The sequence below is a fragment of the Candoia aspera genome, chromosome 12 (genome assembly GCF_035149785.1).
Source record: "Candoia aspera isolate rCanAsp1 chromosome 12, rCanAsp1.hap2, whole genome shotgun sequence".
NCBI lineage: Eukaryota > Metazoa > Chordata > Lepidosauria > Squamata > Boidae > Candoia > Candoia aspera.
The window spans coordinates 11,140,414-11,167,343 of record NC_086164.1 but is presented as its reverse complement, the minus strand read 5'-3'; the positions used below and the strand labels follow the sequence as shown (position 1 = coordinate 11,167,343).

Here is a 26,930-nt window from a genome sequence, read left to right as displayed (position 1 = left end):
CGAGGTGGTGATCCGGAGGGGTGGCGGGGCGGGGAGCGGGAAAGAACGGGCACCCCCCTCGCCAGCCTCCGGGCGGAATGGAGAAGGCAGGAAAGGAAGAACGGCCGGGCGGGCGAGGTAGAGGAGAGCCACCGGTTTAAAAGCCCGGAGCATCGGCACGGGGAGGGGGCGGGAAACGCGGCAGGAAAAAGGTGGAAGGCGCCCCCGCCCCGTCCTAGACGGTCCACCAGCCAGGGCGGGGGGCGAGGGCAGGGGGCAAGACGCCGCCAGCGGTCGAGCTGGGCAGGCACCGGGGGGGGGGAGAGGAGGGTCCCAGCCCAGCAGAGGGGAGGGCCTTGGGCAGTGGCGAAGAAGGGCCCAGGGGAGGGGAAGCCGGACTCTATCGCGGCCGAGACGGCCCACAGGGGGGCCGGGCTGAGTAGGGCGGCGCGCCGCGGCGTGCTAGGGGCGCTTGGCTTCTGCTCTGCCGCCGCCGCCGTCGCCGCCGCGAGTGGCAGCAGGCCGGGCCGACGATCGGGGCCTTCGAAGCTTGACCAACTTCTACGGCACGGCGCGGCGCGGCAGCCCTGCCCGGACGGCGTCGGGAGGAGCGTGGCCGCCGAGGCAGCGCAGGCAGGCAGGCGAGGCAGGCGACGGAAACTGCCGGCCGGCGGGGGGTCAGCCCGAGAGGCGATCCTCCGGCCGAGCTGGGGCGCCTCCCTCCGGCTGCATCCCCGAGAGAAGCCGAGGAGGCGACGGAAGGAGGTAAGCAGGCCAGCCAACCGCTCCCTGGGGAGCGCCGCCGGTGCCGAGCAGGGCTCGCGCCGCCTAGAAAGGGCAAGCCATTGGGAGGCAGCCAGGCTTGGGCGCCGCGCTGCGCCACGGATCCGAGGGTGCGCCCAGCCAACGCAGGTGCGGAGCGAAAACCGCGCGCAGCAGCAGCTGCTCCCGGCTGGGCCTGGGGGGCCGGGAGGGGGGAAGGGAGGCGACCTCGGGCTGCGCGCGGTAACGCCGACACGGGGCTGCCTCCCCGCGCGCGGCGCCCGCCCGCCTCCCCCGGAGTCGCTTGCGGGCTCCCTCCGTCGGTGCAGCGGGACCTCCGCGCCGGGCTTCGCCTCCCTGCCCTGCGCAAGGCGTGCGGTGCCGGACCCCGCGCTGCCCCGTGGCCGAGGGCTCCGCCGCGCGCACCTGGGTGGCCCTCTCCGTGCTGCGCGGCTGCCCTGCGCGCCCCCACCCCATGTTTTTATTTCGATCCGCAGCGTTTCCCCCCATGCATGCTCCGGCCCCCTCCCGCTGCCTCCGCTCCGGTCCCGTGACCTTATCGATGGGGAGAAGCGAGCGCCTCTCTTTGGGATGGGTGCGCCCCCCGCCCCGGGCTTTGCGCCGTGCGTGGGAACAGACAACCCCGGGGGAAGGGGGTCGGGGGGGTCGCGCAGAGCCCAAGCGTCACGGCTGCCCCCAGCGCTGGTCCCTCGACCCACCCCTTCTTATCTCTCCCTCCCCTCGGGTGGAGGACGGACCCGCCCTTGCCCGGCCCCTCCCCCTCCCCGGGCAGGGCGCAAAGCCCCTCCTCTTCGCTCGCTTCCCCCCTTCTTTCCCTCTCCGGACTCGGCTGGCTCAGAATAACCCCCCCTTCCCCTTCCCATACGGGCAGGGCCTGCCGCGGTGCAGCCTGGGAGCAGTAGTCCGCAGGGCAGGGCCGGGTGCGGTGTGGGCGTGGGGGGCCGCCGGGCGGCCGGACTACACTTCCCGGCAGGCCCTGCAGCGGCAGCAGCAGGACTCGGCAGCCGTGCCTGGCTTTTCGTCCTCGCACTCTCCGGCTGCCAGTGCCGCCGCGGCTGTGGGGCGAAGGCGAGCCAGCCAGCTAGCCGCGCCGTCCGGCCCTTCCGCCCCGGCTCCGCTCGGCTGGCTTCTCTCGGGCTCCACCCGGACGTCGCTGGTCCCTCGGAGGGGGCCCGCCCCGGGAGCAGGTGCGTCTGAACGCTCTCCGCCGCTTCCCTTCCTCAGGCCCGCCGCCGCCGCGCCGCGCTCGCTCGCTCGCTTGCCTCCCCCTCCGCGCCTCCGTCGCCATCGGGGAGGGAGAGGGGGGGCGCGGCGTGTGAGTGAGGTTTCCATGGAAACAGGGAGCGGGCCTTGGACCGCGGCCCTTTCCTTGCGCGCGCCCCCCGCCTCCCCGTCCGTCGGTCCGTCCTCCCTCCCGGGTAAGGTCCCGTCCAAGACCGACGGGGTGACAGCGCCCGCGGCTCTCCCCGGCCACCCTCGCCCCTGGGGAGGCGATCCCCGGCCGGGAGGAGCGAGGGGAGCCCCTTCCGTCCAGCAGGAAGCCGATCCACTTTCTCGCCGGCCCTTCCAGCGCGGGAGGGCGCGCCTCCCCTCCACCCCCTCGCCGGCCCTCGCTTCCATCGACGGGGCGGGCGGAGCGGCGATCCGGGGAGAGCGTCCTCCTCCCCCCCGCTTCTTTTCGCTGCGGCCTCCGGAGAGGAAAAGGTCTCCTTGCACGTCGAAGGCGCGCGGTGGGGGGGGGGCGCCGAGCATTTCTCCCCGGGGCAGGTCCCCTCTCCCAGTTCCTGCTGCGGGGGGAGCGGGGTGAGGAGCGCCACCGGGGTCGCCTCCGTCCCTTCCCACCCCTGTCCGGGCGGCTGCCCCAAGGAGAGAGTGGCGCCGCCGAAAGGCCCGGCGACGCTGCCCAGAGCGCGAGCGGGTCCCTTCCTTTCGTTTCTCGGAGACTTGCGGCTGGGGTGGGGGGGCTGGCTGGTTGTGCTCGCTTCTTCCTCCGCATCTGCGCTCGCTCTTTCTCCCCCCCCCCCCAAAACAAGAGACAAGGGCGATGCCCGCGACGGCCCCGAGGGAACGGGCAGCCTCGCGGGTGGCGCGGCGGGAGAGGAGGCCGGGGAGGAGCGCGGCGCAGCGCGCGAGCTCGGGGCTGGAGGCAGCGGTCGGTGTGCGCGGCGGAGGCGGAGCCCATCCGCCCGGAGGCGATGCCGCTGAGCTTCGGCGCAGACCCTGCTCGCGAAGCGGGCGAGGAGGGGAAGAATGCCGCCGCCGCTGGGCCGGGCGAGCGAGCGAGACAACTTTTGCTGGCTCGGGATGGCGGGGGAGGGAAGGGGGCGACTCGGGGGAGGAAGGAGGGTTGCAACCTCGCTGGCTGCTCGCGGGAAGAGGTCCGTTGAGCAGAGGCCTGCCGTAGCTGGAAAGGGAAGGAAGGGGAGAAACCAGCGGCGATCTTTGGAGAGAGTGCATAGCGGCACAGAGGGACCGGCAGCTGGGGAGTTGGAGGAGGTCTGCCGAGCCCAAAGTGGCTGTGCGGAGAGGTCGGCTGCTGGGCGGACTGGGGCAAGAGCACCCTCCCTGCCTCGGAGGCATTCTCCCGCCTCCAGGTGGGCCCTCCAGATGCCAGCCTCAGGCCGGCACTCCGCTTGTTTACCGTCCTTAGTTTCCCTGCTGCCTGGAGAACCAGAGCCTGGTGGCGGAAGCGAGAAAGAGGGGAAGCGGGGAAGCGATGCCACCTTCTAGAAGCCCAAATGGTGAGCGCTGCAGGCGTCCTGTCTTTTCAGGGATAAACTCTGGCTTCAAACATAGAGGCCGGGAAGGGGTGGGGGGGGGGAGATTTTATTTCTCTCCGGTTCTTCGAAAAGGTCTGGGAAAGGCTCCCCCCCCCCCGCCTTGCTCACCGCCTCTGCCTCTGTTTTTTGAAGCATGATGCTAATTTGCAGCTGCGACAGGTTTCCACAATGAGGCTGGCCCGTGAGGCTGCAGAGGGAAACTTGCCTGCCGCTGTGCCCATTTGCTGAGAGAAAAAGAGGTGCGAGAAAAAGAGAGGCGCCTTGCCTCGGAGAGGGTCCGAAAGTTTGTGTGGGGCGGGGGGGGGGGGGAGAAAGCACCACCCTGTTTGCTTGGAAAAGGAAGCACGTTGCTACTTGGAACAGGACCGAGCTGGTGTGCAAGCAAAGACGTCTCGGCAGTTGCTGTGCACATAACTCGGCTTGTTAATAGGGAAGGGTGGGCTTAAATGGGCAATTCTACTGTGAGGCCTGCGGCTTGAAGGCACGCCTTCCATTACATCTGGCAGGTCGTCCTCGTGCTGCTGAATCGGTTGGTTTCCAAAGAAGAGCTGGCAACTTTCAGCCCCCGTCTCAGAAGCTGGCTTTTTTGATCACAGCATTTCTTTGCTTCTTAAATGTAAAGAGCAATTCATGCCCTCTTTCCCTGGTTGTGGCTGTGCCTTGGCGCTAATTAAGCTCCAAGCACGCACCTTCGTGAATCAGTAGAGGAAGTCACGTTAGTACATAGGGCTGCATTATCTTTCGCACATTCGTAAAGTTTTGGGAGCCTGTCCCTGCTGGATTGATTGCAGCACTAGGAGGAGGCTGTGGTGTTTTTTGGGGGAGAGGGGAGCAGCTATTCTTGAAAGATACTCTCTGCCACATGTGCAATTTAAGAGGCTAGTTTATACTGTTTGCATCATGTCTCTCCTTAAGAAACTAAATGAGGAATGAACCTCTTCATCTGAATGACAGACCTGAAAACTTGGAAAGTACTTTCAACCTCTGTAGCTTTTCACTATTGTGTTGAAGCTGAGGTGTGAGTGTCATCTTTTTGTGGTAGCCATTAAAACTCCCAGCTACTGAAGTCATTTCCAATGGAACATTTTTCTTTCTTTTTTTAATTGAACGTGCTAGAATATTATTTATTTACTTACTGAATTTCTAGGCCGCCCAATTCCAGGACGACTCTGGGCAACTTCACACACACACAAAAAACAACCTAAAAAGTTCTATAAAAAGGACAGCACTCATCTGAGGGAACATCAACTTTCTTCCCTATCACCCTCAACTAAAAGGGGTTTATCCAAGCACCATAACCTAAGTCCTGGGGGAAAAAAAACCCAAGTTTTTAAGGATTGCTTGAAGGCAGGTGGGAGGCTGTGCATATCCGGGGACATGGATTAGGATTGAAATCTGATCTGATCTGAATCTAGAATAGATGCTCTTTTGAGATATAATTTTAATCTAATATTTTTGAGAGAGGCAGGAATGAAGAAGTATCTGGTTCCTATGTCCCGGCTAGATAAATCATTCACTGTAGCCTCTTCCCACCTATAATACAAGGGTGATAATATTGGCCTTCCCATAGCATTATGAGAATTAATGGCCAGGGTATGTAACAGTCTTGAATATTCTGACGTTCCCAGTTGTATTAGCATGAGAAGTCCCCTGCTGCCCCCTTGCCAGCCATGCTCATACTTCCAGCTTGCAGTTTGGTTCTTTCAAGCTGTAAAGCAGTATTCTGAGCAGTGTCCCTAGGAACAGAGGGACTGAACTTGTAAAGAGGACAACAGCCAGGCTGGGCAGACTTCTGACTTACTGGATCCATATATTTTTACTGGAAGGCTCAGCTCCATTAACTAAATCTAGGTCATAAGAGCTGCCCAGGTAGGTGGGCATGAACTCATAATTGAAGAACATGGTGCCTCTGAATACCCACTCTGTTCAGAACTCGATCTGGGTACAAAGCCCCTCGGATTCAGCAGGAAAGCATTGGTTCTGTGTGCCTTTTCTGCAACACGAGTAGCACAAAGGGATCGCCCCTAGAAGCACACAATGGCTACAAAATGCTCATTTTCATGCATTCAAAGAAAGAGTGTTGGATAGCTGGAGCTGCGTGGCAGAAGGGAAGAGAATTTGATTCATTTTATTGGCCACGTTGCCCTTGAAGGGTGTGTCCTCACTGGCACGCGAAATGACCTTCCTTTTGGAGATTGCTCTGCAGAGATCATCCTGCATGAACTAAATGGTAATTTCAGTTGACCCATTCAGTATTACATCCTGTTCGTGTCTTGCTGGTTCTTTGTTTCTTCCTTCATTTTCCCCTGCACTTGTTGAGGCAAAGCCGCCTTGACTTCTGAAGGAAGAGTAAGTGATCTTTCTTCACACACACAAACCCACTTTTGTCTGCCCCTGGAATCCTGTATCCAGAAGGCTCAAACTACATGTGCCAGGCCCCCCCTCCACCTGTTTGCCCCCTTCAAAATTTGTCCAGATCCCCTTAGCAACAGAGAATCCATGTCAGGGTGTCTAAGAAGTCCCTGGCCAAAAAGCCCTTTTTTTGCAAAATTTAGACCAGAGGCATTCATTGCTCTGGGAACAGGATTTATATTCAATGTACTTGCAGATATGTTTCCTTGACTATAAGCCCTAGGAAGTTCCATAAGTCTTAGCGCTTGGTAGATGTGCATGTATTGTTTGTTTAGTTGTGTGTATATATCAGACTGGGAATGGAGTGTGTATAGGACTGCACTTCCTTTGGTTTCCATATCCAGTCTTCAGAAAACACTTCGCACATCCATGCTACTAGGGTTAAATACAGCAACCATATCTTGATGCTTCCTGTTTCAGATGTGGTGTCCTCCAGACTCATTTTAGTTAGTGAAGAACTGACATGACAGATGTGGGCTAAATGGAACTAAGAATTTGGAGGTGCCACCACAAGAGTTGTGTTGGAAGTTGGTCAGCTCTTCTGCCTTGAACGATGCCTCCAGAGAGCTTATCTGAGGATGAGGATTTATTCATTATTACTGTTTGACCATGTGCTGCTTTTGCTTGAAGGTGTTCCGGACAGGTGTGTGAGAATTGTCCCATTTCATCCTTCTGGGTTGGTTAGAAAGAAGGAAGGAGCGAAGCCCAGCATTTTCTGGGGAGCTGAGCAGGGAGGCAAGCCCAGATTCCCAGTTGTGGCTAGAGCTCTTACAGATCCTGCAGGCTTAGGTGACCCGCTGAGTTCTTGCTAGTTCTTGGCATTCCAGCGAGCACTACTGGGGGTTTTTGCCTCGCTGATTATTTAGCATCAGAAGTGGGGATTCGTGATTCACCCAGTTGTGTAGGATTGGAGCCTTTGCTCTTGAGGAAGTGCTTCTTTTAAGAGCATCTTGCAGTTCTGTCAACGCTCACCCAGCCGCGTGGGGTTGAGAAGCTGAAGTTTGTTGCTCAGCTGGGTGAAATTGGGGTAGGGGGCTATTTGCAGTGCTGTCTGGAATGTAGGAGCGGCTCTCTTGAGCAGCACCTGGCACAGTGCAGCAGACATCTCTGCGTGCTGTGTGGGCCTTGGCCGATCCAGCAGGAGGATCTAGCCTCCCAAGGGGTTGGAAGATCAAAGGTGGAGAAGGCCCTGGGCCGGTCAGCATTCCCCCCTCACCCTTCAGACTTTGCTTTCAGACTCTGACTGAGCGGCCAGGTCGGGCAAAATGGAGATGTTCCTCCCGGCTTGGCTTTGAAAAATCTATACTCGCGCACTGTGTGCACCTTTCCCAGTCTTTAGGAAGGGGGCGGGCATAATTGCCTCTCTCTGCAGCAAGGCTGTCTCCGCCTCCCGTCCATTAGCCTTTGATTCGCTGTGGGGCTCTTGCTTTTCAGTTGGGACTCGGGCAGCCCATAGACCAAGCCAGACCGGGGCCAGGTGGCTCGAGACTGCCGTCTGTTCCTGCTTCCTCTTCCCAAGTGGGCTCCCAGGAATTCTGGGCGCCATCCCCCCCCCCCATGCATTGGGAGGGTCCCGGTTTGAAGCCTAAGTAGCATTGCAGCAGCTTGGAAAGAATTTTGAAGGGAGCTTTACTGAGCCCTACTTGGAGGCATAGCCACTTTTCCATGAAGCAAGTGCCTTGCCTTGTTTTTGTTTGTTTGTTTGCTTGTTTGTCCCGTATAAACCTCTCCTCTTCGTTCAGCTGGCACTATCCCTTCTGGTGATGTTGGTAGGACACGCTTCCAAAGGGTTAACCAAACCGTGGTTTTCTCAGTTAACCTCGTTTTGTGGCTTGTACAACAGGCAGGCGGGGTCCATATGCCTGGCTCAGCTAAAATCAGGTGGGCTAGGCTAGTTTGTGGTTTCATGTGTCATGCAAATCCAGCTTCTGAGTCACGCATAGGTGTTCTTTGACCTGCCTCTCTGGATCACCCACTTGATTCCCTTTTGTGCCTCCTGTTCCTCCCAGCCTCTTCTTTGCAAGCCTCTCCCACCAAAGACGTAGTTTGGATGATGGTCTTCCAGGTTTTCTCAGTAGAACGGCTTTTTCAGCTGACTCTCTGGGCAAAAAAGGGCAAGGAGAATGTCGGGAAACTCAACTTCAGCAGACAATGAAGCGTGAGTTAGATTCAGCCTGGACTGGGAGTTTCTGAAAAGGTAGAGAAAAGAGAGAAATGGTCATAGACAGCCAGCCTGCCCCCTAAGTGAGGCACCCTGTCTCTTGGCTGGTTTGCTTTCTTTCTTTTGCAAAAAGAGGAGCTCTGCTTCAGCTGCAGTCTTTTGCACGCTGAAATGACTCTGGTTGAAATCTGTCGAGCCTTGTTCCAAAGGGAAAGGTGCAAACTCAAGCTGGTTCCTTGCGAAAGCAGTGTTTGGTTCAATTCGGAGGTGGTGGTCGTGGCGGTGGCATTGACCCTTGGCAAATAATCATGAGCTGGCTCCCCACCGCACCCCACGGCAGCCAGGAAAAGTTTCTTTACCTTCTCTTTCCCAGGTCCAGAACGCGTGAGCTCCTCTGCTCTCCCCTATTTTTGGTGTGGGCACCGTCCGTTCCTTTCGTCCTGAAAGGATCAGATACGCTGCTGCAGCTCGGTGTGAGGAACATCTGGCTGCCTGACCTCTTGCTCAGCCACGTGACTGACCCAAGGGAGAGAGGAGGATCCATGCGGCACACATGGCCACTTTTCCTCTTCGGCAGCGGGCCTTCCCGGGAGATAGCAAAGCAGACCCATCTAGTTTTGGGAAGCTTTATTTTGTTTGTTTGTTTGTTTGTTTCTCATAGTTCTACACCGCCCATCTTGCAAGCGACTTTTCCTGGATAGCTCTTCCAGCTGTGGCCTGGAGCCTTTCCCGTTGGGATAGCTTGTTGGTGGCCTTGGTCCAGGGCACCTCTGCAAATTCCTTTGTGGAAGACTCTATGCTTGGCGCCTCCCATTCCTGCCACCTCTCCCAGAAAACACCTCAGAAACATGCTCTTGTGATGCCATAAGCTTGTGCACCCATGTGTATGCACGGGTGTGCATGTGTGTTCTTCCCCCACCGCACTCCCCGCCCCCTTTCAAATGTTGGGATTCTGCTCTGCTTGGGAGGGATTCCTGCTCCTGCTATTTCGCTGCTCCCTGGGAATGCTTCTGTCTGGCTCATTTCCCACATCTTCCCTGGGAGACGAGAAAGAAAAATGCGCTACAACAACGTCCGTTTTTGTGGATGTCCTGCTAACCCCATCGTGTCTTTGGGAAGCGTGGAGCTTCTGTGGCAGCCTCCCCTTTCTGCTTCTGGCCTCTTTTGTTGGGGTCCACCAGGGACCCTGCCTCGTTCTGCCCCCGGGGTCCCCTGGGTTCTGCTGGAGCTGTGCTGTGCTGTGCTTCTGCCATCCCTTGGCTCTGTCCGCCCGATGCTGCTCCCCTTGCCCCCGGCTTTTCTTTCTGTCTGGCTTTCCCTCTGCTCCCCTTCCAACCCGGTTGGGGCCTTGAAAAAGGACCGTGTCAAGCGTCAGCGGGAAAGTCTCACTTGGATCGCCCGCCTCTCCCTGTTTTATTTCCTTTTCTGAGGTTTTGTAATCTTATATATATATCCTTTCGCCTGGGAATTGACAGAGGGCTCAGGAGAGGGGCCTCGTTTTTATCTACACAAAAGATACTCCTGTAAGGTCAGCTGGGCTAAAAGAATAGATGGCCCAAAGCCATCAAGGGGGCCCCATCGCTCCCTGGATTTCCCTAGGTCTGGCGCACGAGCCATTCCAACGGACTAGTTTTCTTTCATTCTTTTATTTCCGATAATCATATACCTCACGTCTGCTCCAAACTAATCAAGGAAATGTAGGTGGTGCTGTCTTCCTCATTCATCTATATTTTTGCAGCACCCCTGCAAGGTAGACTAGAGCGAGCCTTTAGAATGCAGCAAAGTCATCCCATTTATCCCAGCCTTTTTCTCCCTAGCCCTAGTCTGGCATCCATAAACTGCCTTTAGCATTTCCCAGCCTGGTGCTCTCTGGACATGCTGTACTACAATGCTGGTCATTCCCAGCCAGGCAGAAGGAAGTCCGTGTGAAGCCATGGTGGGTCTCGCTGGGCTTGAATTCCTTGTGAGTCTTGAAGCAGCACTGACAGCTCAGTCCAGGTGGCCTTAATCTCTTCCCAGAGCAGCTCTGAGTTGCAAATTTGACGGCTCGGATCTCGCAAAGCTATCCTGCGAGCCACTTGGATGATGGCTGCTTCCTTAACGAGAGCTTCAGTTCAAGAACATGCGGTCCAAATGCAGTTTCAGATTTCCCAGGGCCTGTCTCAGCATCAGAGGACCTGGGATGCCTTCGGTGTTTGGCTTGACTATTTCGGTGTATTCCTGGGCAGTCCTCTGCTTTGTGTCAGCCTTCCCTGGATGCATAGGAGCATCTCAGCCTTGCTGCGGGTGGTGCAAATGTGCTTTCCTTTGCTTCTGGAACTGCCCTTCCGACGCCAACAAAGAACGACGGCTCTAGAATCCAAGCCTTACGGGGTGTGTTTATTGTGCTGTTGCAGGCGGAGCCCCTGACTGAACCGGACGTGCTTGGCGTGGAGCGGCTGTCATGATCTCTGCGGCACCTCTCTACAGCGGGGTGCATAACTGGACGGGCGCTGAGCGGCTTCGCATGTGCGGCCTCAACGAAGAAAGGTGGCGGGGGGCGTTCTGCCAAGCAGTCTGTGTGAACCGGGATCCTGTACCTTCCAGTCACTTGAGAAACATCTGGGTTTCTTTGTGTGTTGGCTCTCTCAAGTAGCAGCTTTTAAAATCATTGCTCCCTTTGGGGCATGAGGGAGGCTTTCTCATTAACAGTGACTTTTTTCTGCCCGGAGGGTTTTGGTCTGTCCTGTTTCTCTCCCCTTCCCCTTATTCTCCCAACCACCAACTCCGTGAAGTGGGTGAAGCAACCCCCCACGGTCTTCTAGTGAGCTGCTTGGTTGAGTCGGGATTTGAACTAAGTCCGTCCCTGCCTCATTTGATGCTCTGCCCTGTGAGAATCATTGTGGTTTAAACAAATGTTTAATCCAGTCTTTAATGTGTGTGAGCATCTCTGCCTTTCCAATGCGTGTGCACCTCCACAAGACAGCATTTTTGAAATTGGATCTGAACATTTCAAAACCCAAGTGATCGGCGTGAAGCCTGCAGTAGCACCAGAATTTGTGAGATGTTTTGCCGGTAACTTTTATATTCATAACAGAGGTGAAGGAAGTCCTGTGTCTATTTAAAATATCACCTGGCATCTCTCCAGTGCGCAGCAAGCTTTTAAGGAATATATTTCTTTATTTTATGATCCATAATGTAAGCAGCATAAGCTCAGGCTGACTGAAAGGACTTTAAAGTGGTCTTCCCCAACCTGTAGCTGTTCCCAACCTAGCACCTGTCAGTAGACCTGGGAAAGCTGTTTGAGGCTCTGGCTTAAGAGCAGTTTTCTATGCTGGATTGTTTAATGCAGTGTTTCTCAACCTTAGCAACTTTAAGCTGTGTGGACTTCAACTCCCAGAATTCCCCAGCCAGCATGGCTAGCTGGGGATTGCTGAGAGTTGGTTCACACAGCTTAAAGTTGCTAAGGTTGAGAAACACTGGTTTAATGCAAGACACTGTTTCTTCCTGACTCGTTCCCCTTTTAAGACAAGGGGATTGGCAGCTTGCGGCCCTTGCTCTGACTTTGGCCACCACTGTCCACAGAGGTGCTGTGTCTGTCAGATCAGTGGCTTCAGCTCTGCAGCGTTGGATAATTTTTCCCGATCTCTCTCTTTCTGCAGGGGAGCCCCGCTTTCTGATGAAGAATCTGACACCAGTAGTTCCCAGCACTTGGGCTCGCCTGAGTTCTGCAACAGCTTTTCCAAGGTGAGATGGATGGGTGGGTGGGGGGGAGTAGGGTCAGACCAGGGAAAAGCAGACATCTTGCCCTTTGACTCCCATGGGCCTTAGTCGGATGGCCAGTGACACGGAATTGTGGGAATTGTAGACCAAAATCTCTGTAAGACCCTTGGGTGTTGCCTGATCTTAGTTGGGATCCTCAGTAGATCCTGTGGCCTTAGGATGTGATGAGAGATGGCTGTCCAGTTGGACAGGGACTTGTTTGTTCATCTAGGTGAGCCTGAATGGAAACAAAAGAATGACTTGTGGAATTGGCCCCTGTGAATCAGATGGCAGCCACTGGCACGGGAGGCTTTGAAGTGGGGTGGCAGATCCAGGGTGGAAGCTGGCCTGTCAGGCTTTGTTACCCATGAATACGACAGCTCAGTAGCTGCGGTGTCAGACGTCCTGTAGGTGAGCCTCCTGTCCCAGTAAAGGCAGTTGGTCTTGAAGGCGGTACCTGATTACAGGTCTGCTTGGTTTAAATGGCGCTTTCATAATTTTATATTTTAATTTTTATCGTCGGGTCCCTGAGTGCCCTGAGGATAGGAACCACGGGGTATTCATTGAAATCATAGCAAGCCTAACCCTCTTGGGGTTAAAAGGGGACCTTGATCATTTGCTATAAACGGGCAAAGAAAGGAGGACCCGGGCTGTCCTGACTTTCACCTCCATCACAGTCCCAGCTGGGCTCCCCCGTCCTCCTGGGGTAGAAGTCCCGGCGCTCAGCCCAGCCACCCTCGCCTTGGGAAGCAGGCTGAACCGCTACAGTCATGATCCTTCCTTTTCTTTCATGCTTGCAGGTGGAGATCACAGCAGTTTCGGGAAGCGGCGGGGGTGCCGAAGGGTTTGAGCCGGAGGGCACCGTGGAGGAAGAGCTTGGCCCCCAACTCCAGGAGCAGGCTCACGAGCAGGATTGTGCTCGGAAGGCCTCGAAGGGCAGCGATGCCAATCCTGGCAAGTTTAAGCAGCCAGGACCCCCCAAGCCGGAAGGCTGCAGCCCGGACTGCGCGTGGTCCTCTGCTCAGGAGGCGGCCGAGGGGGCCCTGCTCTGCCCAAAGGCTCCGGAGAGCGAACCGATGGGGAAGGAGAAGAGCCTCCTGGCGACCAGTGCCTCCGTAAACCCCGTAACAGCGGCCAGCAGCAGCTGCAGCACGTTGGCCCCAGCCCCTGCCACCTACACCTTGAAGAGCGTCTGCTTCTCGACCTCTCAGGCCCCTCCTATGCAAAAGATGTCCCTCTCCCTGCCGCCTGGAGCCGTCCTGGCCCCCAGCCAGCCTCTGGTTTACCTGCCTCCCCTTTCCCACACGCTTGGGGTCTCACCCACCCTTGCCCTCCCTGTCTTGTCTTCCTTCCAGCAAGAGCCTTGCCTGTCGGGTCTCCTGGCCCCCTCGGACCTTCGCTCCTATCCATACGCCTTCTCTGCAGCCAGGCCGCTGGCTGCCGACCCCAAAGCAGCCTGCGCAGAGGCCATGCAGCCAGGCGGCCCTCCACCTCCAGGGGAAAACAGCATCCCTGCAACGCCAGGCGCTGGCCCTCCTGCCAATAGCCCAGAACTCGCCTCTAGCACCCCTGCGTTGGCAACCCCCTGTGCCAGCGCTGTCCCACTCTCGGGCCCTGCCAGCGTGCTGCCCCGAGGCCCCGAGCGGCTTGCTGCAGGGGTCCTAGCTTCCGTCTCCCCGCTGAAGTCCCCCCCACAGCTGGAGCGCGAGATGGTCTCCTCCCCCGAGTGCAGCGAGATGCCCCTCGACCTGTCCTCCAAGTCCAACCGCCAGAAGCTGCCTCCACCCAGCCAGCGCAAGACACCCCCAATGCCCGTGTTGACCCCGGTGCACCCGGGCGGCAAAGCTCTGCTCACGCCGGTCTTCTCCAAGGGCCAGCGGGTGGCACAGGCCGCGGCCTCCCCCTTCGTTATCTTCCCAGAGCTCCTGCGCAATGGAGACCAAGGCGCCTGGGCGAAGAACTCCACGACCTTCATTGGCACCATCCCGGGCACCTACATGGGGGTGGCCAATCCAGTGCCAGCCTCCATCTTGTTGAGCAAAGATTCCGGGTCCGACTTGAGCAGGGACTCCCGCCATCTCCCGAAGCAGGAGCCCATCTGCATCATTGATCAGGGGGAGCCCCGGAGCACTGGGCTGCCTTCTGGGAAGAAAGGTGGGGCAGACGGACCGGCTGACCCGACGAGGCGTGCCCCGGCTGCTCCGTTACGCCCCTCCAAGGAGCTGTCCCTTTGGAACCCCAGCCAAGGAGGCGTTTACTCCCGGTGTTCGGTGAACGGGAAGCCGGCAAGCCCTCAACTCCTGCCCATTGGGTGGTCCCACTATCACCCAGGTGCTCTGCTTTCCATTGGCATCTCGGCAGCCACTCAGCTGCCCCCCAATCAAGTTGGGCCCTCTAAGACCACTGGCCCCGGTGAACCAGCAGTGTTCCCTGCCGGGCAGCTGGCAGAACCTACCCCGGTGGTCCAAAAGCCCCCCGAAGCCCCCTCCCAGGGCAAGGGTTGTAAGGCAGCCCTACCCAGCACCGAGAGTCCTCTGTGTATCTCACCAGCTCTCCAGACCAGCCTGCCTGAGGCAAAGGGCTCCAAGGGCCTGGAGCGACGAGAGGCAGATTCGGCCGCTGAGAGCGCCCTCCCCCCACCCCCACCCGAAGCTCCCCCAGAGGGCTGTGGCCACAAGCGCTCTGGGGACCCCAGCGCTAAGCATCCGTTCCTGACTGCCCACCTCCCCCACGGCCTGCCCTTAGCAAGCCAGGCGGGCGTTCGGGTCACTGCTGAGTCGGCCTCCCCCACCAAGCACCAGTGCAAAGAGAGGCGGGGAGACCACCCCCGCAACCCACCGGGCATGGAGGTCCCTCCCCACCCGGTGCATCAGGTGGACCTCAGCCGGGTCAAGCAGGAGCGGGTGGAGCCCGAAACCCCCTTTGCTTCGGCTACCTGCCTGCATGCCACGGCTGCCTCGAGGGACCCTCCAAAAGCCAAGCTTAAGGGGACGGTCCACATCAAAGCAGAGGGAGGCTTCCCCTGCAGATCCAAACGGCACCACGACGGGCCAGACCGGCCCACCCACAAGAAGCTGAAGAGCCGTGGAGGCGAGGAATTGGCTTCCCGCAGGACGAGCAGCCAGGCTCCGCACAGCCGCAAGGTGAGCGGTGCGGCCGGGTAGAAGAGGAAGGCGGGGATCCTGGGATGGGGAGTGAGAAGTGGGATTGGGGGCCTGCAGGATGGACTAGCCCCTTGCATAGACACAAGAGCCAGGCCAGGAAGTGGTCACGAGAGCTGGTTGCGTCTGAACCATTAACAGTGTTAACATCCATACGGTATCACCCTTTAATCTGTGAGATCGCAGTTGACCAAAGGGAGCTACTGCGCTTGAGACCGTATCTTACGAAACATCGTTGGTTTCTCGTACGTGCTGAATTACCGAAGGTGATTCAGATACGGCAAGCTCTTGTGACTACTTCCTGGTCTGGATTTTGTGCGTGTGTGTATATGTGTGTGCTACTTGTGTGTCTTCAAGTTGCTCTACCTTCATGATAAATACATAGACTAATAATAAAGATGCACAGCTCAGCTGTCACATGGCATGAATTCTCTTATTGTGGCATGCCACTGCTTTTTCTGGAAAACACTTTTGAAAAGCCTCAGAAGACAATCCGTGCCCATCAACCACTCTAATGTAAGAACTTTATGCTTGTCTAGCTGTTGGAGTCAAAGCTGATGGCTGCGATTCCTGCTATCTGTTACCACCGCTACGTCCTTGTTATGGCTATTATGGTTAGCATGCTGCCCAGGGAATTCTGGGAGTTGGTCCACACATCTTCAAGTTGCCAGTGAGAAACACTGGGTTGGAACCTTCCTTGATTTTAACCTTCTCTTCTGTAGTGCAGTTCCCTCTAATGAGTATGAACCGAAGTCCCCATCACGCCAGGGCAGTACGAAATCCTGAGCATCACCGTAGGGCCATGTGGGAGGGCGCTGCTGTATTGTGCTAGGGGGTGAGGGGTTTTTTTGGTACAAAATGGGAATACAGTCAGAGAACATACAGGGTGCCGAGGCAACAAATCCTATTCAAAAATACGGAGCGAGAAGCTTCCCCAGGCTAACAGCGGGCTGGTCTCTTCTGCCGTATCCACAGTGGCGGAAGCATCACAGTGACCTTGGTGAGATCAAGCACGAGGGCCGGCTGGGCTGCATGAAGGAGCGGGGCAGCCTCCGTGCCAAGCGCAAGCGCCGGAAGCTGTCGCCAGGCCACCGAGGGCTTGGATGTGAGGAAGGTATGGGGTCTCAAGCTGGGCGGTGGCCATTCCCTCTCTCACCCAGGGTGGTCCCCTGGTCACTGAAGAAGCCTCCTGGAAGATCTAGCCATTGTCTTCAGTCAGTTGCCACAGGGATCACCCTAAGCCCTTCCCTGTGATCTTGGATGGGGCAGAGAGCAATCGAGCTTTCTGGGGCCCAAAATGAAGTCCCTTTCCATGGCTGTTTCTGAGACCTCTTGCCTTTTTATTCCTTTAGTTTATGTGGAGAAGAAAGCCAAGAACAATTTTCGAGACTTCATCCCTGTTGTGCTAAGCAGCCGGACCCGTAGCCAGTCAGGTTAGTGGCTGATCCAGGCGAGGAAGGGCAGGGTTATGATCGAGTGACCCTGTCTTGGGGTTGGTGTCATGCCAGCTTCATAGCAGTGCTTCATTTGGCTCCTTGGCGATGCTGCCAAACAAAACAGCTAATCATGGGGCTGAACATTGCACTAAGCCATGGTTTGCTTAAGTATAGTTTGCCAAAGAAGCTACAGTTGTCTGAATTCGCTCCTCGGGCAAGCCACAAGCCACAGTGGTTGTGTTTGTACTTTACAAACCACAGTGGTTGTGTTCCTGCAACACACTAAGCCAAAGCCAAGCACACCTCATTATGGCTTAGGATGATGCGTGAGCCGGAGCAGTAACTAGATTTGAGGCGCTCTCATTCTTAACTGGAGTGTGCAGACTTTTGAACTGTACAGGTGCCTTCCGCAGGCTGCATTTCGGAGAACGGTTGGTGGCCTTTTTCTAACTTATTTAGCAAATCTGCACATTTGGGAAGGATGATGAGTTGGCCAAATGAAGCCGCCCCAGAGCGGAGCAGTGAAGAAGCCCAGATCCTGTTGGTCTCTGCGCTTCTAGTTTGACGGGGTCTTTCCTTTTTCCTCCCTGCAGGGAGCGTGGGGGGGTCTTCCACCAACATGCTAGGGGAGTGTGACGGAGCTGGGGTGGAGATGGTGCCACTGCTGGAGGAGGGAAACGACGAGGATGAGGCGCTTTCCCCAAAGCATCACAGGCTGCGGAAGTCCCACCGCCTGTCCCCCCACTCCAGCTGCAAGGACAGAGGGGAGCGGGGCCGGTCTCGGTCGGAAAGAGGCATCTTTCACCCGAGCAAGAGCCAGGGGCTGCTCTGGCAGGGAGAGGCCAGCAGGCAGCTGTGGAGCCACAAGGAGGCTGAGGAAGAGAGCAGCCACGCCAAGAGGAAGAAGAGGCGGCGGCAGAAAAGCTGGAAGTACCAGACCGGAGAGTATCTGATCGAGAGGGACAAAGGAGAACACTTGAGCTGCTGCCATAAGCGGCGGAAATCAAAAGCAGGTAACGAGGACACCCTTCCGGGGTGGACCTCGGGGAGGAGGGACCTTGAGGCAGTCGCTCCCCTCCGCTGACCGGTGCTGGGTTGCGGCTCCCATCGTCCCCGGTCTTCCAGCTTGAGGTCACGCTGGCCAGCTGGAATAAGAGGATTGGGCGAGGGGTGGTTGGCAGCATGTAGCGTGCAGCCCGCTGGGGAAGCACAAGCAGCAGCACAAGGGGAGATTCAGAGCTTTAGAACAAAACCGTCAGCTTCCTGTATTGGCAAAGCTGCACAGGAGATTGCAAAATGCCTGAGGTGCCCCCGAGGGATGCCCACCCGAGCCAGTTCCCTTTGCAGAAGCTCCCTGGAGGCTGATCTGCCTAAACAACGGTCAGGGATTGACTGCAGGCCCCCTCCCCCCTCCCAGTTTGAGCGTTTCATCCTGTCTCTGCCTCCTTCCTGCAATTGAAAAGCAGTGCTCTGAGAAAGTTGGAAAAGAGTGGCTGTTTCTCTCTCCCTGGTGGCACTTCTATTATTATTCCTCTCTTCAAATGTGAGGACGTGGGGCAGGAGGGAGACGGGCGGCAGCTTCTACGGATCAGGGCAGCTCAGACTGGGCTGAAACAGCCCAGCTCCGCTGTGCCGAGCCCGGCTCAGGGCGACTGGCAATAGAAGCCCGTGGCGGTGTGGAATGGGCCGCGGCCTCCTGGTTGCAGCAACCGCCAGGGGGCGGGCTTCTCCCGCACAAGTGCCGCGGCAGCTGCAGGCAGAAGAGGCTGCGGCGGGAGGCTGGGAGGCCGGGAAGCGCTGCGGGCATGAGGGGGGGATGGGGAGGCAGCGCGCCCTCCGCGGTAACACCAAGGGGGTTGGAATCTGGGTGGGGTGAACAGCCGCCCTTCTCAGGAGTCCTCGAGGAACTTCTGTGTTGTGGCTTCCTCCCTGGTTTTTAAGTAAATCCTCTTTGTGGGGGTGGGGTGGGGGGAGCCTTTAGTAGAAGGCAGCAGCTCCCCTGTCCCAGAATCCTTGGCTTCTGGCCTTTCCTTGAAGGGAGCATCCCTGTTTCCCCAGAATCCCTTGCTTTTGAATCACACCGACTGTCCTCTCCTTTTACCCTGGTAGCCGGGGAACGTGAGCCTAGAACTGGGCTCGAGTAACCAAGATGGGTCAATACCAGCAGAGCTAGAGAATGCAGCTAGAAAAGAGCACACCGAAGCCACCGAAGAGAGAGGACATTTTGATTCTAAAATGGTTTAGCAGGGCAGACTGTCTTCCCCTGTGGGAGGGGGCCCAGTATATCTTCCACTGCGGTCCTGTGCTCCGAACATCTCCCCGAGCCCTTAAGTAAAGGGTTGGGATTGGGCTGAAGGCTGGGTGTGTGGGACTGTAACATGGAGATGGTAGGACGTGTTGCCAGAGGCGCAGGAGAACAGCTCGGGATAGTAGGAAAAGGCTGGCAAAGCATGTGGAAGTGCTGAGCCCCGGAGTGCTCCCCTTCAGCTTCATCACCGCACAGAGTCAGCTTTCCAAAGCTTGGGACTTCTTCCACACCTGGCGCGGGCGGCCGTACAGGTCAACTGCCAAACCCGAGGAGTGACTTTTCAGAAAAGGCAGGCTGGTCTTGGGTTCTTGCCGCTCCCTTCTTTTTCTTGACCCCCCTCTTAATGGGAGAACTTTTGGAGGGCCGCCTCCTGGTTTCCCAGGATCTTTTCTTTGGGGGCCCTTTGGATGCCTCTGATCTTCCTCTCCCTGTGATTTGCCCACAGACTTCAGGTACAGGAAGCACAAAAGCTCGGCCCTGGGCAAAGGCTCTGAGCTCTTCTTGAGAAGCAGGCTGTCTCCAACCCTTCAAAGCCACCTGGATTTCCAGAATGGGTTCCTCCTGGACCACTCCGATGTGGCTCCGATCCAAGAAGGGCTGGAGAAACCTTCCGGAAAACGCAAATGCAAAACCAAACATCTGTCGGGCATCTGCGAAGAGGGGAAGGTAGGGAGAGGTGCTGGAGACGTGACGGTCCAAGTGACAAAATTGGTGATTTGGGCAGATTGCTGTCGTTTGATGACTCTGTTTAGTCACTGACTCTATTTCTATATGGCCGTCCTCCCAAAGAACTCAGCTGAGTTACCCCATAACTATAGAAGAAAACCATTCCAAAAGAGAGCAAGAGAAAAGAAATGATAGCACAGCCATTAAATATATCACTAAAACTATTATTTGCACGTGGAAAGCGGTTCTCCGAAATGTAATGACTACTTAGCAAGGCACCGCAAGGAGGACGAACGGAATCGAGTGCAAATTGTGGCATACATTTATTTCAGGTTCATTATTTCTTCTGCATGTAATATCTAGAAGGGCTTTTTGTGCACACCAGGCAGCGTCCTGCCTTTTTTCCTCAGTGAAAAGAAGCGGATTTTGCCTCCCCCTTTCCAGCCTTGACGAAATTCCCCGTCTTCATGTGCGCAGGCCAAGTCCCGCTCTCCAAAGAAATCCCGGGAGCCCAGCCCATTTGGCAAATCTCGGCAGCACGGCTTGGAGAGGGCCCCCGAGACCCCCACGAGTCCACCCGTGCCACCTGAAGCTCGGCGTCTGATTGTGAACAAAAACGCTGGAGAAACGCTGCTGCAGCGAGCGGCCCGGCTCGGGTACAAGGTGGGTGCTTTTGGGGGGGTAAATGCCATGAGGAAGGTGAAGGCAAACAGTGGGGAGGGACCGTGTTACAAGCCACAGCCTTCCTTTTCCAGGATGTGGTGATGTACTGCCTGCAGAAAGCGAACAACGACGTCAACCACCGGGACAACGCCGGGTACACAGCTCTGCATGAGGCCTGTGCTCGGGGCTGGGTGGACATCCTGCAGACGTTGCTGGAACACGGTGCAAATGTGAACTGCAGCGCGCAAGATGGTACCAGGCAAGTTGGGGCCCGAATGGGGAAGCGGGGGATATGGGGCCGTTGGGGAATTGCATGCATTGGACGGAGCCTGAGATGCTCGGTCCCGACTCTTGAATCTGTAGGGTTTTCCCTAGTTAAGGGAGGGCTGCTTTTGCATAGCATGTTAATCTTGGATAGTTGGGAGTGTGGTTAGTGTGAACCTAGACCCCCGGGTGAATTTGGTAAACTGAGATGAAAATCACCCAAGTCTAGTGTATTGTATTGGCTCAGCTGTTGAGAATCCACGTGGTTGAGGGATCAGACCTAGGATGGTGAAGATGCAAGTTCAGATCCCCACTTGGCCATGAAGATTACCGCAAGGCCTTGTTGTTGCAAGGATATATACGCTGCTTTGAATTCTTTTAAGGAAATGCGGGCAGTACGTGGAACAGAACAAATCAGCTTCAGAATTTTTTTTTTAGATATTTTTTAAACCCACCTTTAATATTTTTATAAATAACAAGGTGGGGAACATACCTAATAATCCCTCTTCCTCCTCTTTTCCCCTTAGAAAATATTTATTTTCATTATTTCATTCCAAGTGTGTTCTGCTGAACTGCACCAGCTTAGACTTGAGCTGGGAGAACCACCTGTTGAATTTTTTTCTTTCTTTTAAAACAAAAACATTTCAGTTTGCACTTAGAAGTGGGATAGTCAGGGTTCTTCTGACTCTGGAGAGGGTGAATAAGGAAGCCTTTCCCAGCAGACCTCAGAGTGGGCCATGATCTGTGCGTGCCGCCGCCTCACGTGGGGAAGGGTAGCGGTGCCTGTAACTATTCTTCCAACCTTGCCATTGTGCTCCCCACCCTAATAGATGGGCACAGCTGCTTGAATTCTTTCCACAGGGATTTCTGAGCTCTGTGTTGGTAATCTGCATGAGACCCACACTTTTCTCCCAAGCCTGATTCAGGAACATTCCTGCAGCACACAGTATTTATTAATAATTCAGCAGTTGCTCAGTTACCAAGGGCAGAATCATCGTGTCCCTTTCTCCAGGTAGAGCGGTGTTTAAAGTCTGAAAAAGTAGTTTTGCAGAGGGAGAATGAAAACCTATAATATTCAGAATGCTCACTTCTTTGGCTGTGTAAATGTAAGCTGGAGGGATCCTAGGAACTGGTGGTACAGGTAGTCCTAAACTTGTGACCAAAATTGGGATTAGAATTTCCATCATAAGTCATTGTGGTCATAAGTTGAGTCGTCACATGACCAGACCCAATTTTACGGCCATTTGTGGCAGTCATTAAGTGAATCACTGGTCATTAAGTGAATCACCAGTCATTAAGCAAATCAAGCTTCCTCAATGGGTATTTTTTACCAGAAAACAGCAAAAAACATCGCAAAACATGGTCACATGACTGCGGGACGCTGCAGCTGGCCATGTGACTGCGGGGCGGGGTGACTTTTGCGATGCTTGGAAGTGCTTTATAGGCCATAAAGTGCCCATTCTGAGGCTGTCGTAACTTTGGATCGTCATTAAATAAATGGTCATAAATCAAGGACTACCTGTATTCTGGCATTTGGGCTGCAGCAAAAATAGGAGGTCTGCACAAAGTCTCTTCTAGGGGGTGGATGTGATGAAATTTATTTAAAGGTTTTTCCCTGCCGGCAGGCCTGTACATGATGCGGTGGCGAATGACAACCTGAAAATGTTGTGGCTTCTCCTCTCCTACGGGGCTGACCCAACCTTGGCGACATATTCGGGGCAGACGGCCTTGAAGCTCGCCAACAGCGAGGTGATGAAAACCTTCTTGACTGGTAAGTTGTTTTCTCCTGAAAGCAAGGCAGCCGTTGTGTTCGCTGTTTACTTTATCCACCATCCATCCCTTCTCCACAGGGATGGAGAATGTATGCAGAGGCTATGTGGAAAGGGAAAATCTATTTCAGTTTTGTGGGAAGGATTGCTGATTTCTAGGAGATGACCAGATGAACTCTGCTGCCATTGAATTGGCTAGGAAATGCTGATTCCTTTTTCCCCTATTAGAGGAAGGCCAGAGGTGGGTTTGAATGCAAAATGCGCATGTTGGGTTTTGCAGGAAAGATCCTTGAGCAAGAAACATAAAACCCAGCAAGAAACTGACTTGCAAAATTATTTGGGATTGACCACTTCAGTGTGATTTTTGAAAAGGCAAACATTGTGGGACTTTCTCCAAAGGTCCTCTGGTCAGAAGAATCCGCCTCAGCTTCCTTCTCCCTGTGTTGCTCCTCTTGTAGATTACCTCTTGGATCTGCAGGGGCGAGCTGATGGCGACCCCCAAACTGCCTGGGATTTTTACAGCAGCTCTGTGCTCGGTGAGTAGAACCCACCCCCTGCCTGTTCTACTGCACGGCCAACACAAGTAGTAGTGGGGGGGTATCAATATCCTCCCACCCGAGTGAGAGGAGAGGGAGGTTGGGTGGCTTAACGAAAAAGGAAAAGGAAAAGAAAAAAAAAGATGGGGTTCTCCTCCTTCCCTTCCACGGCTTCCTCACTGACGAGCCTCTTGAGTAGAAAATGCTTATTTGGTCAGCCATGCCAGGAAAAGGAGAGCTTTGAACGCTGGACTTGAATCACAATCCTCAAAAGACAGGAATGGTCTCTGCTATCCTTTGACGAGTGTGTGTGTGGTTCGGTTTGGGTGAACCAAAGCTTCCCGGTTCTGAACGTGCCCAGCTCACAGGTACCACTTTTGCCACTGCCTCATTTTTGGCAAGTCAGCCTCTGCCTTTGGCATGCCGGAGAGTGGAATTCGGTGTCCTGCGGAAATGCAGATGGTGCACCTGCGCATGATTTCTCCTCCTTTGCCCGATTCTTCACTTGGTTTGCTTTTGTTTTTTTTTTAAAGATTTTGTTACTGGTTTTGCTAGTTGAATAAAAGGCTAAGATACTCCTTAACTCCTCACCACCACCACCACCACCACCACAGAAAAAAAAAAAAAGAGGGGGGCATTGCTTGTCCATCCTGCAGCCAGAAGAATTAGGGAGTGAGTTGCTTTTCTTTCAAGCCAGCTACAAAGAAGGGCGAACCTGTAATTTGGGGCCCTCGCCTCCCGCGTTCAGCCAGTGCTCCTGCAGACATTGTCAGCATATTTCAGCCTTCTTCGCAGTGGTGCTTCTGCCGCGGCCATTGATGAGTTGTAACAGGCAAGGCCTGGCCGGGCACGGAAAGGCAGGGAGGCCAAGGCCATCTGTGCGTGACCGTTGGGGCCGGCGGCAGCATTTTCCTCCTCTCATCTTCCCTCCCTATCCACACCTGTTTCAGAGGGGAAAGAGGAGATTGGCTGCGACCTTCTTCTTGACCCTCCTGGGAACTCGGATCAGGATGAGGAGGAGCGGGACTCGGACCACTTAATGTTCGAGTTCTCGGACAAGCCTCTGCTTCCCTGCTACAACCTGCAAGTGTCTGTCTCCCGGGGGTAAGTCTCAGGGGGAATGCAGAGGCACACAGACGCCCTGCTAGCCTGAAGGTGGAGCCAGGTCTGGGGGTCCCAGCAAGGGTAAGAGGAGAATCGGAAACAAAGGAGCCCGGAGCAGCTGAGAGCATCTCTCTCCCCCTCCCTGATTCCTGGGCTTGGGCAGGGCGGTGGAGGCTTGCCAGCTGCTCCGAGAGGGGGAGGGCATTCAGGCAACCTGCTGTGGCAATTGCAGGCTGGCAAAAAACTGACACAAAAGAGTAGTATTTCCTGGGGGTTAGTGCGGGAGGCCCATTCCACACATCGAGGGAAAGGCAGGGACTGTGATCCTCCATCCAGTTCCAAGCCCTGGGCCAGACGGCCTTAGCCACAACCCCCACGCGCACTTTGCGCCTTGGGCTCCCGATGCATTAGCTCAGTCCACCAGATAATGATCAGCTTCATCTCCAGAATCCCACAACGGCAGCTCAGGGCACCCAGTTAAGCGAACTAAGTTGAGCAAAAGCTGGGGGGAGGTGGCCTCACCTCACCCAACAAGTGCAGCTTGGAAGGTACCAACACAGGTACCTTGTCAAGGAGAGCCTGGCAGCTGGATGACAAAGGAACGAAAGCAGCAGCAGCAGCAGCAGCAGCGTGATCCTCCAAGCATTTGCTGTGTGCAGTTGCAGCCTCAGAGACGGGAGGCGGGCTGAGGGATGTTAAGGGGCAGGGATCAAGACATCCCGAGTTCTCCGAGGAAAGGATCTGCGGGCCGAGCACTAGAAATAAACGAAGGGGGCATTTTCCCTTTCCCGTTGAACGTGGGCTTGAATTGCAGGCGAAGGCACTTCCAGTGGGGTCAGAGGATCAAGCATTTTGCTTTTCTGGAATACCTGGAAAGGCCCTGGAACAAAACAGCAGGAAGGCAATGGCAGAGCAGACTCCAGGGCTCCCCCTGACCCACGTCCCTCTCTCTCGTTGCCAGGCCCTGCAACTGGTTTCTCTTCTCAGACGTCCTGAAGCGTCTGAAGCTCTCGTCCCGCATCTTCCAAGCTCGCTTCCCGCACTTTGAGGTGACAACTCTGCCCAAAGTAGAGTTCCAGCACCAGGTCTCACTGAGCCAGGTCCTGGCTCCAGAAGAAATCCAGGAACACGTGTCCCCCCTTGCGGCTCCGGGGGCCGTAGAGACAGTAGAGCTGGTCCGCTACCAGCCGGAGCTGGTCAGGCTGCTGGGCTCAGAAGTGGCTTCTGAAGCCTGGAGCAGCTGACGGGGCCGGCCTGCTGGAGAACCCCCTCTGCCGTCAGACCGCATCACGAGGCAATAATGGACCAACAAGGCTGCCTTCCGAGGCCAGAGGGGGGGCGCTGCCCTCAGCCCTTCTACTGACTTGCAGCAGCTGGTTGCTCTCCTCCCGTGGGGGGAGGGCCAGACGCTGCCTCTTCCCTGGCCCTGGACTCGAAGCTCGCTGCCCCCCCTTCCTGCAGGCCTTGGTGGTTTTGAAGTGGAACGCATCTCCCCCCCACCCCACTAAACCCTGCCCCAAGTTCTTCCAGGGTATTTATTTAATTAGTATTTAATTTGTGGTGTTCCTTTGAGGGGGGAGGGGATTTCTTCTAGGTCTGTATCACTGTGATTCTTGGGAAGAGTTGCAGGGCGGGGAGGGGGTCTTCCTGTAGCTACTCTGTCCCTGCTGGACCAGACTGCTGCTTCCCCTCCCCTGGTTTTCATGAGATGTAAGGAGGGGAGGGTGGCGGGCCCCGTCTCCCTCCTCTGCTCATTTTGAGGGACATCCCATTTCTGTTGGGGACTCCCTCTTTGGCTCCCCCCTTCCCTTTTCCAGAAGATCGTCTTGTCTCTGATGTTTGGCCTGCTGTTCAGAGAGACAGACAGGAGACCGAATCGATATGGAGCCAAAGGCATTTCAGTATTCTTGGCTAACTTTTCTCCTACCCTCCGTCCTGCTTTTCAAAAAATCCCCCTTTGTTCAATCAGTTCAGGTGGCAAGGCCATCTTCTTCAGTGAGGCGGTGGGGGGCAGGCAGCGGAAACACATCTCGGCTGGGGGGCATGAAAGGGGCAGGGGGCATAGATGGTACAGTTTTAATGTACAGGTGCTAACCAAGGACTGGACAATCCATTTACTGGCTCTCCCCTGTAACAGGACGGGGTGTTTGGGTGCTTTTTCATTCTTTTGTGTTGCAGTTCCCCCACCCCACTTCACCCCACCTTCCCAGCTGGGGAGCGGCATTTCCTTCTGCTTCTCTCTTCCCCCTCCTCTTTCCAAGGAGGCTGCCTCTTCAAGCCCCCTCCCCAATAAGCAAAACCATTCTGTTTTTTCCCCTTTCTCATGTCAAGGCATCGGCCTTTGGGTGTTTATTCTGGCTGCTGGTTCCACCCTTTCTCTGATTTGTTTTATTCTTAAACAATGCTTTGGTGTCAAAAACACTTATGTACAGAAAAACCTGCATCAGGGCCCCTGTCTCCTGCGTCATTCTTGGGTGGGGTGTGGCTGTCTTGCCCAGGAAGTTTGGTGTGACAGAGTGGCACCGTGGCTTCTCTGAAGGGAAAGGGACTCTGCCCTGCTGCACCAAGAGAAGGCAGAGGATGAGCTGGGATTGCCCTGGCGAAGGGCAGCCTTCTGTAGCAATAGCCTGGCTGTGAAACGAGCACTGGGGAAAAGCATCCTTCCTTCCTTGATCAAAATCCAGCCTCCTTTTCTACAAACGCGTGTCAGACCCGTGGGGGGGGGGGAATGGGCAGGTACCTTCAAGGGATTGTGTTGAATTTTCCAGGACAAATAGAGAAGCGTGGAGGAGAAAGCTGAAGGCAGCAAGGGAAGGGTTGGTCAAGGGAATGGGACTGATCCATGCTTCCAACTCTTTTTCTTACAAAGGCAGTTTAAGTTTCTCCCAGTTGGTGCCTTCTAGATCTCTTGAACTCTGCTCTTCCCACCAGCCTAATCAAAGTGGATGGGAGCTGGTAAAAGCAGCTGGAAGCTTCTGTTTAGAGCAGCCTTTAACTCTTGTTTCCTGCCTGTTCTTTGAAAGTGTCTATTCCACAAAGGTGGCCAAGTCACAAGTCAGAGACCCCAGTGGAAATTCAGCGGCCCCGGGCCAACCATCTCTACCTCTGCTTTGAACAATGCCAGAGCAGCCTCAGCTGCGGATGTGCAATTTTTAAGAGACCCTGCT

General features: G+C 55.5%; 1 protein-coding gene across 2 annotated transcripts; it reads left to right on the top strand.

Annotated features, from left to right (window-relative positions):
- The first annotated feature begins 512 nt into the window (after positions 1-512).
- Positions 513-25,288, top strand: BCORL1 (BCL6 corepressor like 1). Of its 2 annotated transcripts, XM_063313343.1 has the most exons (14): positions 1,744-1,949; positions 10,512-10,644; positions 11,757-11,841; positions 12,657-14,999; positions 15,993-16,131; positions 16,370-16,450; positions 17,047-17,466; positions 19,207-19,427; positions 19,905-20,090; positions 20,183-20,349; positions 21,980-22,125; positions 22,582-22,659; positions 23,610-23,763; positions 24,725-25,288. In XM_063313343.1, the coding sequence occupies exons 2-14, from the start codon at positions 10,559-10,561 to the stop codon at positions 25,005-25,007; spliced, it is 4,389 nt and encodes a 1,462-aa protein (XP_063169413.1). In that variant the 5' UTR covers positions 1,744-1,949; positions 10,512-10,558; the 3' UTR covers positions 25,008-25,288. The 2 variants fall into 2 exon arrangements, with proteins under 2 accessions (XP_063169412.1, XP_063169413.1); XM_063313342.1 differs by lacking the exons at positions 1,744-1,949; positions 21,980-22,125; positions 22,582-22,659; positions 23,610-23,763; positions 24,725-25,288 and adding an exon at positions 513-744 and having other exon boundaries at positions 20,183-20,557.
- The last annotated feature ends 1,642 nt before the right edge of the window (positions 25,289-26,930 follow it).

Excerpts from the sequence above, each read along its gene's own strand:
- BCORL1 (XM_063313343.1), top strand. The coding sequence starts at position 10,559 with ATGATCTCTGCGGCACCTCTCTACAGCGGGGTGCATAACTGGACGGGC. Across the intron at positions 15,000-15,992 it reads AGGCTCCGCACAGCCGCAAG|TGGCGGAAGCATCACAGTGA; the intron begins GTGAGCGGTGCG and ends CCGTATCCACAG. Across the intron at positions 19,428-19,904 it reads GCATCTGCGAAGAGGGGAAG|GCCAAGTCCCGCTCTCCAAA; the intron begins GTAGGGAGAGGT and ends TCATGTGCGCAG.